Here is a 12,822-nt window from a genome sequence, read left to right on the forward strand (position 1 = left end):
AGTTTCCACTTTTGAATGCCAAGTATTTTTTTTACAGAATTACCCTTAGCACTACTTGGCCTTGACATCATCTCCATGCAAGATATTTTGTTTGCAAGAGACTTTCACTACCATACCAACATAAGGTCAACTTAGACTATTCAAAGACCTTACTGGTTGCGGAGCAGCGATGCCAATCGTGACGTGCCGTTATCTTTTTAAGCACCGGATGCTGACACAAAATCTCGTTAAACATCTCTTTTGTAAAATTTCATTTGAAAAACCACATTACAAAAACTATTGTTACAACTGTTCATACAGCAGGTATTTGTGAGCAGCTGTTTTAATCAAGTATTTTTTCATTGCTTGTTTTAATAGCTAAAGAAAACAGTCACTATTTGATTTTTTGCAGTTAAAAGTTTGATATTACACACTGATGGTTGTTGAACCAATAACTGCAGCGGTAATGCTGTAGTTGTGTCAAGGTCAATGGCATAATTTATACATTTATTCTTTTATTTTTTGGTCTTATTAATTATCAAAACATTTTATTACTGATAAATATGTATTTTTCACTCTATTTATAGTTGAAAACTTTATCTTGGCTATTGTATTTTATCTTCTGACATCACTTTCTGTGTTAACTTTTTTGCCCATCAGACAGGCTCTATTGACATGACTTGCTATATATTCTGCATCTGTCTAGTCAAAACATAGCAACCATAAAGTAATCAAACTTCTGTGCCGCACAAGGGAATAACTCCAGTGCCTTACATGAACATATAAAATATGTTGTCATGTTTTCATTTTATTGGACATAAAAACACATACATGTATTATGAACAATCCACAATTAAGTTCTACTCTATAGCGGAACTTCATGAGAGGTATTCTAATAATCTACCAAAAATAAAACAAAGCAAATTGTTAAAATAGTAAAGAAAAAAAAAACAGTTTGATGTGAAATATAATTTTGTTTAAAAATGGCTGATAAAGAAATCTCTTATTGGCAAGTAAACAGTTGGTCTGGCATTTTGTAACAGCATTTTATGACAGCAGGTGTTACACTCCTATCACTTGTGTGTGTGTGCACAATATGACCTTGAAATAACCTCACATAGAGCCTCCTATCACATACAAAATGCTTTTAATTTCAGAATATATCAAGAACAAGTTTGGCAAATTATTACCTAAAATTGTCCAAGTCATAAAAAATTAATGTTAATTGTATCCTACACAACAGCTTTCTGTTTCAAGAGCTTCAAAGCTTCAAGTTTTTTTTGATTAATTAATATATTCTTATGTTTGGCACTTTAGTTTTCCAATAAGTTGAGAGATATACATGGTAAGACTGTAAGAGTGATGATGCAGAAAGAAACTTTGTCTTTTCAATATTCTGATACCTCCACCTCATCATAACGGTTTGTCTACAAAATAGAGACATTATTTATATGGAAAAATTATAAAATATCATAAAGCCAGCTAACACATATGTTCATCAATAAAATAATGGGTAACATATACATAAAAATGACATTCATGTACATTTCAAAGACATCTAACAAGAAAACTTGGTTTTATGGTTTCATATAGTAGTAGAATTAATGAGATTTAAGTCTGAATTTTAATGGTGTAGATATTAGGGACTAAGAAAGCATTAACGATGAGTAGGATAATTGTAACATCTTTTACTAACTATTAGTCATGCATTTGGAAGGGTTGGTGTAAAGTTAATTTAACAGTGAAAAGATGAAGTCTAGTAAAAACGGTATTAAAAGAGAGCTACTCACTTTTGTGTTCAATTCCCTAGAATTGTTTCTAGAAGAACAGTAGCCATAGAGACGTACTCTGAGCTTAAAAAAGCCAAAGAGAATGAAGTGTAAAACGATGAGACCAACTATTGCTCCCACGCTGTATATTGCAGCAAAAGTTGCATCTTCATTCCAATCAAGCACCTGTCAACAGATGCCAGAACATTTGAGTATGCTGGTATTATTTGTGGTTCTTGTGCTATACTAAATTTTAAGTAGCTGTACTCTTGATCAACACCAAACATAAACATACACAATGTATATGCCGTATGAAAATCAGGATCTACGCCCGTTGTAATTACCATATTACATCAGAGAGCGCAGTTTCAATTCATTAGTCTATTTCTGTACTTAATAAAAACATAAGGCACAGCATATTATAAGACGCATTTTAAAACATACATTAAAAACAACAAAGGCAAAACAGTGGGCTTATTAATCAACTTAATTAAACAACATATTCACTTTTCAACAAAACTGCCAAAGTCTTTGTCCTTAGTATCCAAATTAAACAGCTAAGCAATTTTAGTGTTTAATATTCCTCTAACATTCGCCGGCCGGTTGCAGTTCAACATTGATGTCTACCTCGTCGAAAGCTCTAACAATAGAGGCTGGCATTACCTTAGCCCACACATCCACAATTCATTCGTGTATGCCGCCGTAACTTGCACTTCGCTGCTTGCAGTTTGAACTAAGCCTCATAAGAATGTCACTTTACTGATGCCATTTCAGTGGTTTTTAAGCCAGTAAATATAAATTAGCAGCAAACCTCTGATGTACAATAAGCAGAAGTTTTTGTTGCAAATGATAGAAAAATATCGATATTTTTTGATAAAATCAACTAAAAATTTTGTGGAAGTTCATCTTTATTTAAGACTTTTCCTACCCTCAGTTTTTACTGATCAATAAATTGATTATTATTATCCTTACAGAGTAAATGTATGTCTTCCCGAGGGCATTGGTTCCTCCACTATAGTCATAGATAATACTAAATACAATATATAGTAGTCCAAAAAGAGCTGGCAGGTAGAAATGCAGCGCTTTTATTGGCATTGCAGTGATCCAGAGGTCAATGAGTGTGTGAAGCCCATTGACTCCATGAGTTATATATGTGTCTATGGTGAGAGTGTACCCTGTAAAAGATACTTTAAACCATAAATGAAAACGGCATTGATTTGGTTGAAAGGTGTGTGCATGGATCGGACAACTTTGATAGAACAAGCTGAACTATAATTATGCTACCAATAGCCTTCAGTAGGCTTCCGTGAAATGATCCTGATTTCCTCTCCTCGTTTGGTGAGAGAGCCCTAACTCTACACACAAAATGCAGCAATGGTATAAAGATCAATTTTTTCTTTGACACACTTCAGTTAAACAACCATAATACTAATTTAAATCAATCTTTCACCTAATGAATCATTTTGTTACATATTATATTGGCACAAAACTAAATATTATGAACAGTACATGATAAAGTTATGCTCTAAATTGCAAAGAGAAAAAAACAAAAGACAAGTCAATGTTAAGTATAAATTTTGTTTACAAATGGCCGGTATAGTAATCTATTTTTGGCAAGTAAATAGTTTCTCTGGCAGCTCGTAACAGCACTTTATGACTGCAGGCGTTACACTTCCACCACTTGTACAAATATACAAGTATAGGGAGTACAAGTGTTTATTATTTATTTATTATAGTGGCTTAATTTGAAAAAATTTTTTTTATTTGAAATGAAATTGTTGCCAATAAAGTAATATATATATATATATATATATATATATATATATATATATATATATGTATATATATATCTACTATATAAACGGCAATCGTTGTCTGTGTGATTGATTGATTGTCCGCCTTATAGAGCGGTCTTTTCTTTTATCGTCGTACGAATTTCGGTCGTACGAAGCGAACTGAATTAATATGTGTAGTAACGGTAAATAAATTATAGATCGGTCTTTCTTTTTCCATTCGGTCGAGCGAAGCCAACCGAACTAATATGAATACTAAATATCGTAATATGGACTATTAGCCGCTACTTTTCTCTGACGATTTGAGCCAAGCGGCTTATATAAAGGTGTGGCGATTCTGTTGTTTTTCTTTCCCCGCTCGGGCGCATTAACCGAAATCCCTGGTTAGCAAGCCTTTTAAATGGCAAATTTTCTGCCGTGTTAAAAAGCACCTTCCTGAGCTCTGCGGCCTATACAAAGGTGTCTATACAGCTATACAAATGTACTATTCATTAAATAAAATAAATTAACGAGTAGTTATTTACATGCAATTAATATTTACTGCCAGCGTGTACCGAGAAGGTCACGTAAACGTTTGTTTCTTGGAGCCACTGGAAAAACGCATTTCTCACCTACTTTCCAAATCAAAAAGGTAAGTGTTTCTTATACGATGTTGTATTGTCTATGAATTGCCACATCTCCACTACTTAATAACGTTGGATTTGCCGCTGTTCGTGATAGTGGGTCATGTTCATTTCCTTCAGCAGCCGAGTTACTAATTTTTTTCCAGCTACGAGCAGGCCTACCGTAACTTACTATTACAGAACTTTCACGAGTACTCCGAAGGTTGCGATACGCTATTGTAAAAAGAAAGAGAGCAGCTGCTATCGACTTACTGTCACCCTGCATCAGCCATGACCAGCTATACGTCGCCTGCTCAAAAGTAGGCACATGCCGAAAACTGTTTCTTCATACGCCCGACAGAAAAACCAAAAATGTTGTCTATCCGCAAGTGTTGCGTTGAACTAACATTGTGTTATTGTTTTATGTCCTTCATGTTCTGCTATACCACATGCAGCATTTTCTAACATATTTTTCAGTATATATATCTTTTCATGCATTTCTTTTCCTTATTGTATCTCATACAAAGGCTATCATGTCGGCGCTTTGTTCTACTATTGTAAAGTGCTAATGCTGTATCTGCCTTGACATCATACTGTCTGTGCTGTTATACTTATAAATTTTATTGACACAACCTCATTACTGTTTGTATATACCATGTCAAAACACAGGCTATAGACGAAAAACTGGTGAGATATGATTAGTGTTTTAAAAATGTAGAAGTCTCCATTCAATAAATTCTGGTGATAGCAAAATATTTTGTATAATTTTTTAAAAGATGCAAAACTTTTCAATACTGCCAGTTTGAAGAACTTCGGTTTGCCTAGCGATGCCAATTTCATTATCAGTTCTCTGTACACAAATAGGGCAACTCCGATTTGAGTGGTTTGAGACTGATGCATTGTAGACTAGCTGTAAAACGTATGGCAGATTTACATTGTTCTCCCCTACATTATTGACCTATATGACTGCATATGTGTATGCGTAGTGTGATCAGGGCAAAAAAATTCAGTAAACTGCATATTTGGAGTTGTTTTACAGTATAAAAGACAACTCTCAATAAACCTCTTGCTGTACATGAATCTGTTCCTGTGGACGGGTTATGCAGCTAACGGTTTGGGGCCGTGGCGTCACTCGGGGATGCGCGGAAGACCTTTTTCGCCTCGAGTGCAGCGAGTGTATCCAGGCGCGACTTTCCGGATGAGTTGGCGAGTGCGAGGCGATTGATTGCGAAGCGATTGAGTGCTAGGCGATTGATTGCGAGGTGATTGATTGCGAGGCGATTGATTGCGAGTGCGAGGCGATTGATTGCGAGTGTGAGGCGATTGATTGCGAGTGCGAGGCGATTATTGCGAAGCGATTGACTGCAAAGCGATTGAGTGCGAGGCTATTGATTGCGAGGCGGATGCGGGCCAGATGATTGCGAGGCGATTGATGGCGAGGCGAATGCAAAAGCGCGATAGTCAACTGCGAGGCGGGTATAGACTAGTCAGCCAAGGCGGGTAGACGAGCCATGGACGGGTATGACGGGCCAGGCCATAGACGGTATGAACGGATGCATGAATCTAGACACATGAATCTAGAATATTTACTAGATTTTACACGCATCTAGCTGTAAAACACATTGTAGATTTTTATTGTTTTCCCCAATCATTATTGACATCATAATATGTGTATGCATATTCAGGGCAACAATTTCAGTAGACTGCATATTTGGAGTTGTTTCACCGTATGAAAGACAACTCTCAATAAACCTTATGCTGCCCGTGAATCTGCTCCTGTAGACGGGTAATGCAGCTAGTCTACTATATAAGCGGCAATCGTTGTCTGTGTGTGCGTGTGTGTCCACCTTATAGAGTACCATACTTTTCGGACTATTAGACGCTACTAGGTATCTAGGGCACATTAACGAGAATCTCCGGTTAGTGCGCCTCTATACATAACCTATTCATCGTGTTCAGTTTTCACACACAAATGACGTCATATTCGGTTATTTATCTCCGCCTCTTTCCAGTGCCCAAAGTTACTGTTCCATTTTAAACAGCAAAGTTGCTGCCGTGTTAAAAAGCACCGTCCTGAGTTCTGGTGCCTATACAAAGGTGCCCATACAGCTATACAGATGTACTACTCATTAAATAAAATAAATTAATGAGTAGTAATTTACATGTAATTAATATTTACTGCCAACGTGTACCGAGAAGGTCATGTGGACGTTTGTTTCTTGGGGCCACTGGAAAAAACGCTGTTCTCACCTACTAGATTTATACATCAGGTAAGTACTTTTAAAGGTGAGTACTTCTCATTCAATGTAGTATTGTCTATGAATTGCCACACCTCCACTACATAACCATTCCACTTGCGTCCATGTACAAATTTAGCTATCGGCCTACTGCCAGCCATTTTGCCGATATTGCTTCATGATATGTATACAATATTTTTTCAATTTCAAACTCCATCTAGAACATTTGTTTTGGTTATATATTTCAGTTTGCCAACATGTTAACAAACACAGCTATGCAAAAAACTTCATTGTATCTATACTTTGTGCATTGATAAAGCGATGTGAAGCTACGAAGCTAGAATGATCTTCTACAATGTTCCTTATTCTTACAAAACCATTATTTCCACCACCATCAGAGTCGGCGCTGCTTTTGCTATTTTAATTATCTGTGTAATCACAAAAATCTGAATCGGCTATAATGTCATCAACATAAGTAGTTATTTGTTTTCTAACTCGGATGCGTTTGATGAACTTACACAAAAAATCTTCGTTTTCAAGTTGGAAATGCCCAAACAAAGATTAAAATATTAAACTTTAAGCTAATTTTATAGAGAAATCTTAGGAGAACACTGTCACTACCATAAAAGTCCTAAAGACCGTTGGTTATGTTATCAACGAATAATAAAATTCAGTTACTAGCAATTGCTGGTAAAGTCGCAAAATTGCGTCTATGCGGTCTACCATAGAAAACGCATAAATGAGTCTACTTCAGTGAAAGGGTTTAAAACGTTGGACTTGCCACTGTTTGTGATAGTAAACATGTTCATTTCCTTTTGCAGCCAAGTTACTCTTACTTTTTTTCAGCTACGAGTGCTACAGAACTACAGCTACTACAAAACTTGCACGAGTACTGCTACTGCGTTTTACCCACTAAATTTCTACTTCAAAAAGGTAAGTACTTCTCATTCAATGTTGTAGTGTATTGTCTATGAATTGCCACACTTCGACTACTTAATAACGTTGAATTTGCCACTGTTCGTAATAGTGGGACATGCTCATTTCCTTCAGCAGCTGAGTTACTATTTTTTTCCAGATACGAGTAGGCCTACTGTAACTTACTACTACAGAACTTGCACGAGTACTTCGAGGCTTGCGATAGGTGATGGTGAAAAGAAAGAGAGCAGCTGGTATCGACTTACTGTCACCCTGCTTTAGCCATAACCAGCTGTACGTTGCCTGCTCAAAAGTAGGCACAAGCTAAAAACTGTTTGTTCATACACCCGACAGAAAAACAAAAACTGTTCACTATCCGCAAGTGTTGCATTGAACTAACATTGTGTTATTGTTACGTCACGCTATGTTCTTCATGTTCTGCTATATCACATGTAGCATTTTCTAACCTATTTTTCAGTATATATATACTGTATATATATATATTTTTATGCATTCGTTTTAATTACTGTATCTCATAAAAAGGTTATCATGTTGGTGTTATGTTTTGTTATTGTAAGGTGCTAATGCTGTATCTGCCTTGACATCATACTGTCTGTGCTGTTATACATATAAACTTTATCGAGACAACCTCATTACTGTTTGTATATACCATGTCAAAACACGGGCTATAGACAAAGAACTGGTGAGCCATGATTATAGTGTTTTAAGCATGTAGTCTCCATTCAATAAATGCTGGCGATAGCAAAATAGTTTGTATAATTTTTTAAAAGATGCAAAAATTTTCAATACTGTCAGTTTGAAGAACTTCAGTTTGCCTAGCAATGCCAATTTCTTTGTCAGCTCTCTGTACACAAATAGGGCAACTCTGATTTGAGTGGTTTGAGACTGATGCATTGTATACTAGCTGTAAACGTATTGCAGATTTCCACTGTTCTCCCCAACATTATTGACATATATGACTGCGTATGTGTATACATAGTGTGATCAGGGCAAAAGATTTTGACTGCATATTTGGAGTTGTTTTACAGTATGAAAGAAAACTTTCAATAACCTCTTGCTGTACATGAATCTGTTCCCGAGGATGGGTAATGCAGCTAGCAGCTTGGGGCTGTGGCGCCACTCGGGGATGCGCGGGAGACCTTTTTCACCCCGAGTGCAGCGAGAGTCTCCAGGCGTGGCTTTCCGGATGAATGAGTTGGCGAGTGCGAGGCGATTGATTGTAAAGTGATTGAGTGTTAGGTGATTGATTGCAAGGTGATTGATTGCAAGTGCGAGGCAATCGACTGCGAGGCGATTGGTTGCGAGGCAATTGATTGCAAGGCGAGTGCGAGGCAATTGATTGCAAGGCAAGTGCAAGGCGATTGAGCGCGATGTGATTGCGAGGTGATTGCAATGCGAGTGCGAGGCGATTAATTGCGAGGCGATTGATTGCGAGGCGATTAATTACGAGTGCGAAGCGATTGATTGCGAGGCGAGTGCAAGGCGAGTGCGAGAGCGCGATTTTCAACTGCTTGGCAGGTAAAGACTGGTCTGCCAAAGCGGGGGCTCGGCGGCAGAAGTGCGCGATCGTCAACTGCAAATATAGACGAGTATGAACGGATGCATGAATCTAGACACAAAAATCTAGAATATTCACTAGATTTTGCACGCATCTAGCTGTAAAACACATTGCAGATTTCCATTGTTCTCCCCAACATTATTGACATGTATATGTGTATGCATACACTGATCAGGGCAACAATTTCAGTAGACTGCATATTTGGAGTTGTTTTGCAGTATGAAAGACAACTCTCAATAAACCTTATGCTGCCTGTGAATCTGTTCCTGTAGGCTCAAACTCCAGGTCTCTGGTAGGAGACCCGAGTTAGAGCAGAAATTACCACCCATATGGGTTAACCGGGGTGAGGAAACAATTTTGTTATATATATACATATATATATATATTAAAAACAAATATTAATAAGAAAGTAAACCTTTAGTAATTGCGCTACAAATTTGTTTCGTACGATGCACTCATCAGACGCGGTTGGACTAAAAATCTATATCATATATAGATATATAGTATATATATAAGTGATGTACTCCCATGTACAAGTACATTACTTAATCATTTTTACATACTATATTATTTGGGCATTAAATATGTGAAACATGGGAGCTGAACTTCTCACTTTCACACATTGGCTGCTATACTTTTTAGTATCAATGAAAACTTTATTTTATTGATTTCTAGGCAATCACTAAGAAAGTATGGAAGTACCCAAGTCAAAAAAACTGGTGACAGTTATTTTCTCTCGCTACAAACAACAACAAATGTATGAACACTAATCACTTACTGTCATCATATATCAAAGCCCAGAAGAGAAGAGAGATTAGAATTGTCTCCCCTGATGTGAATTCATACAGAAACCAGTTTAACTTCATGTACCACTTGATACCTTCAGAACTTTCTAAGAAACAGTCAAATATGCTACAAGGTCAGAGCAAGCCTTGCTATTCCTCGATATGCAAATCTGAAGACAGCGAACAACAAACAAAAAGAAGCAGCAGACTTTTAAGAATAAGCTAATGTCAAATGTTAACATTTTTTTCAGCAAAAATAATAGAAAGGTGACAGCTTGGAGTTGTAAATGAATACTCCGGAAAAATTGACAGAAGGGGACAACTCGAAATCTCAGATAATAAAACAGCTAAAGGTACAAGCTTACAAACAAGGACCTGATGCAAAACTGTGATTGATAATTTGAAGTGTTATCTTATACTAACACCTACCATGCAATCTGAATCCCGCCGTACAGACAGCTGTATTTACCAACTGAGCAATGGTAAAAGCCAGCATTCCCCAGTTAGTCAGATATATAAACCATTTCACTCTCTGGCTCTCATCGTCGTACCTGTAGGAACAAATAAAGCTTTGCAGGTTCTATTCAGCGTGAGCTGCTTATACCACTTTGGTTTCCACGTGTGGTTCCCTCAGTGCAATTTGCTGATAGAATATAAAAACTGTAAAACTTCTATCATTTGAGATTTTGAGTGACTTAACTTATTAAGGGATGTTTTAAGCACTTGCCGGTTGTCATTTCCTAATTTATGCTCTATTTTTATGCAAAAAAATAAAAAAAACTTAAAATAATTGGTTAAACCTGAGTTTTAAAGTTGAATTTTATTTTTCTATCACTAGGATTGGTTTTAAGGCAGCAGAATCTATTTACACATTTGATTTATATGCAAACCTGTATTCAAGATTGCTAAGGTCAGCTAACTCTAGTTGAAGTTAGCGTGAGAGAAAGTTTCAAAAGAGGTGTCACACCTGCTTAGTCTACACGTATTCTAAATTGTTACAGTTTTAATATTTTAGTCATTGTTGCAAATATATCAGATTATAGTAGTTGCAAAGGGATCAAGATTGTAATTATATTTCACTACTGGTTGAATGCCCAGCTTATAATTAGTGGAAGGTAATGTTAATGCCTGCCACTTGCCATTAGCCTGGCACATTGCCAATGGCTAGTTTGAGTAAACTAGTATCTGCATTGCTAAATTTACTAATAAGAGCCGTAAGAGCACGCTTTAGTGATGTTGTGTGACACCGAGTGCTGTGCGTAGTTTGCATGTCGTGTAGCTTAATTGGTTAGGTTATCCGCCTGGTGAACGGGAGGTTCTGAGATCAAATCTTTTGTGATACAGATTTTTTATTTATAGATACTAATCGCTATAGCAGGACAGACCAAACGATGATGGCAAACAACAACCTTGGAGATTTATATAGATTAACACATACCTACTTAACATCGTGTTATAACTTAACTGACAGTAACTAGCTATACATTTGCAGAAAGTACAGTAGTGGCAAGACAAAAACAAATGGTTTGCACAAATTTTTAAAAATAACCTTGTACCCATTTAGCACTAGTGTTCGGAACCGCTAAAACATTTCCGTTTCTGACCTACATTACCATCATGTCTGTATACTTGCTCACAACTTTTACTACACCAGTTGCTCTCCCCCTACATCTATCCACCCTTATTTTTCTAGTAAATCCTCTCTCAAACTACTACAATCTCAGCATCTGGACATCGTCAGTTTTATAGCAAGCCTCAAAAGCATGGAATCAGCTGCCTGCTGACATCTGGGTAACCAAAAACACTAATCTATTTAGGATGGTTTTGAAGTGACACATGCTGCCAAGGCTAGAGTAGTCTGAGCACTGCTGGGTTGTCATATTCTTTTTTCTTCAGCTTGCAAACTTGCAGTGCTTTAGCTGTTGTGCACATGGAGCCTTCTTCCAGGATTTTTTATAATGTATTTTTAGCAAATGTCTTACAATTCAAAAGCGACCAAAGGCTGCATCCTTTCACAATAGGATTGTCTGATATAGTTGTCTTAGAATTGAGATGTTGTGAGTAGAGTTTCTTTTATTTTGTTCAATATATATTATGCAATTCAATTAAAAAGCCTACTAAGTTGGTGCAATGTACTTGTTAAAAAAAGAGTTTAGTTGAATGAAGTAGGCCTTACTTTGGATTCTTACCAAGTCTGTTCTGCTGCTCCAGTAAAGATAAGAAAAACTGCAAAAAAGATAGCCCAGCACCATCTCCAAAGCAGGTAGAAGATCCTCCAGGCTTTGGCAGCTCTGTACTCAGGCGAGTAGAGGCGCCAGGAATCCGTTGATGAGAAGAGAAAACTTTGCGGAGAGCACTCTTTGCCCTCTCCCATGTTTGGCTCGTTGTGACCTCAAAGCTCTAACTAGTAAACTAGCTGCACAGGGTTTGTTACACGGGTATAGCTCGCGGCATTCATGAGTATTTTTTCAATAGAGACAGAGGGCCACGCTCTGTTGATTCCAAATGAATCTAATCAAGCATTGAGGTTATGCTCAAATGATCAGTTTGCTAACCGATAGGGTGTGTTATTGTTATTGTTAGTACGAAGCATACAGTGAATGATGTCATAAGTCTTTCTTCATAACAAAATAATATAAGAAGTAGGCCAGTACGATGGTTCTAAACTAGGCCTAAGCAATAAAAATAAACAGCAGAATCTATTCATTTATAGATCTTACCTGAGAAGGTTGAATGAAAGATTTTAGGTTGACAAAAACATAACTACTTCATCTATGATTTAGAGCTCTAGTTTGAACAGCACAGCTAAAACAATTAAAGGCTTGAAAGTTCAGAAGTGCCAAAAAATGCATTGGTAGAGGATTTCCATCAAACACTGCAATAAGTTGCCTCCTCAAACTTTATTGAACCTAACTGCATATAGATTTCAAAATCCATCAAAATGTGAAGAAAATAAATAAACAAAGAATCAAATAAACAATGAATAACCAAAACTTCTCCTACTGGCAGCTAGTTTTATTGGTGAATAGAACCTGTCAGTTTTCATTTCTGTCACATTTTATCACACTCTTTATTACTTTATTACCAATAATCTAATTTCAGCTAAAATATTTGCCAAGTTATGCCAAACAAATCAACACCAAAGAGAATATAAAAATAAAAT

General features: G+C 36.7%; 1 protein-coding gene across 1 annotated transcript; it reads right to left on the reverse strand.

The window, feature by feature from the left end:
* Positions 1 to 740: 740 nt before the first annotated feature.
* LOC137401653 (protein rolling stone-like) lies at positions 741 to 12,085 on the reverse strand. The gene is made up of 6 exons (XM_068088105.1): positions 11,849 to 12,085; positions 10,089 to 10,210; positions 9,653 to 9,766; positions 2,721 to 2,923; positions 1,770 to 1,934; positions 741 to 1,406 (listed from the first exon to the last, which is right to left on the reverse strand). Exons 1-6 carry the CDS (start codon positions 12,031 to 12,033, stop codon positions 1,368 to 1,370), a joined length of 828 nt encoding a protein of 275 aa, XP_067944206.1. The 5' UTR covers positions 12,034 to 12,085; the 3' UTR covers positions 741 to 1,367.
* Between the last annotated feature and the right edge of the window lie 737 nt (positions 12,086 to 12,822).

Source organism: Watersipora subatra, chromosome 8, assembly GCF_963576615.1.
Source record: "Watersipora subatra chromosome 8, tzWatSuba1.1, whole genome shotgun sequence".
Classification (NCBI taxonomy): Eukaryota; Metazoa; Bryozoa; class Gymnolaemata; order Cheilostomatida; family Watersiporidae; genus Watersipora; species Watersipora subatra.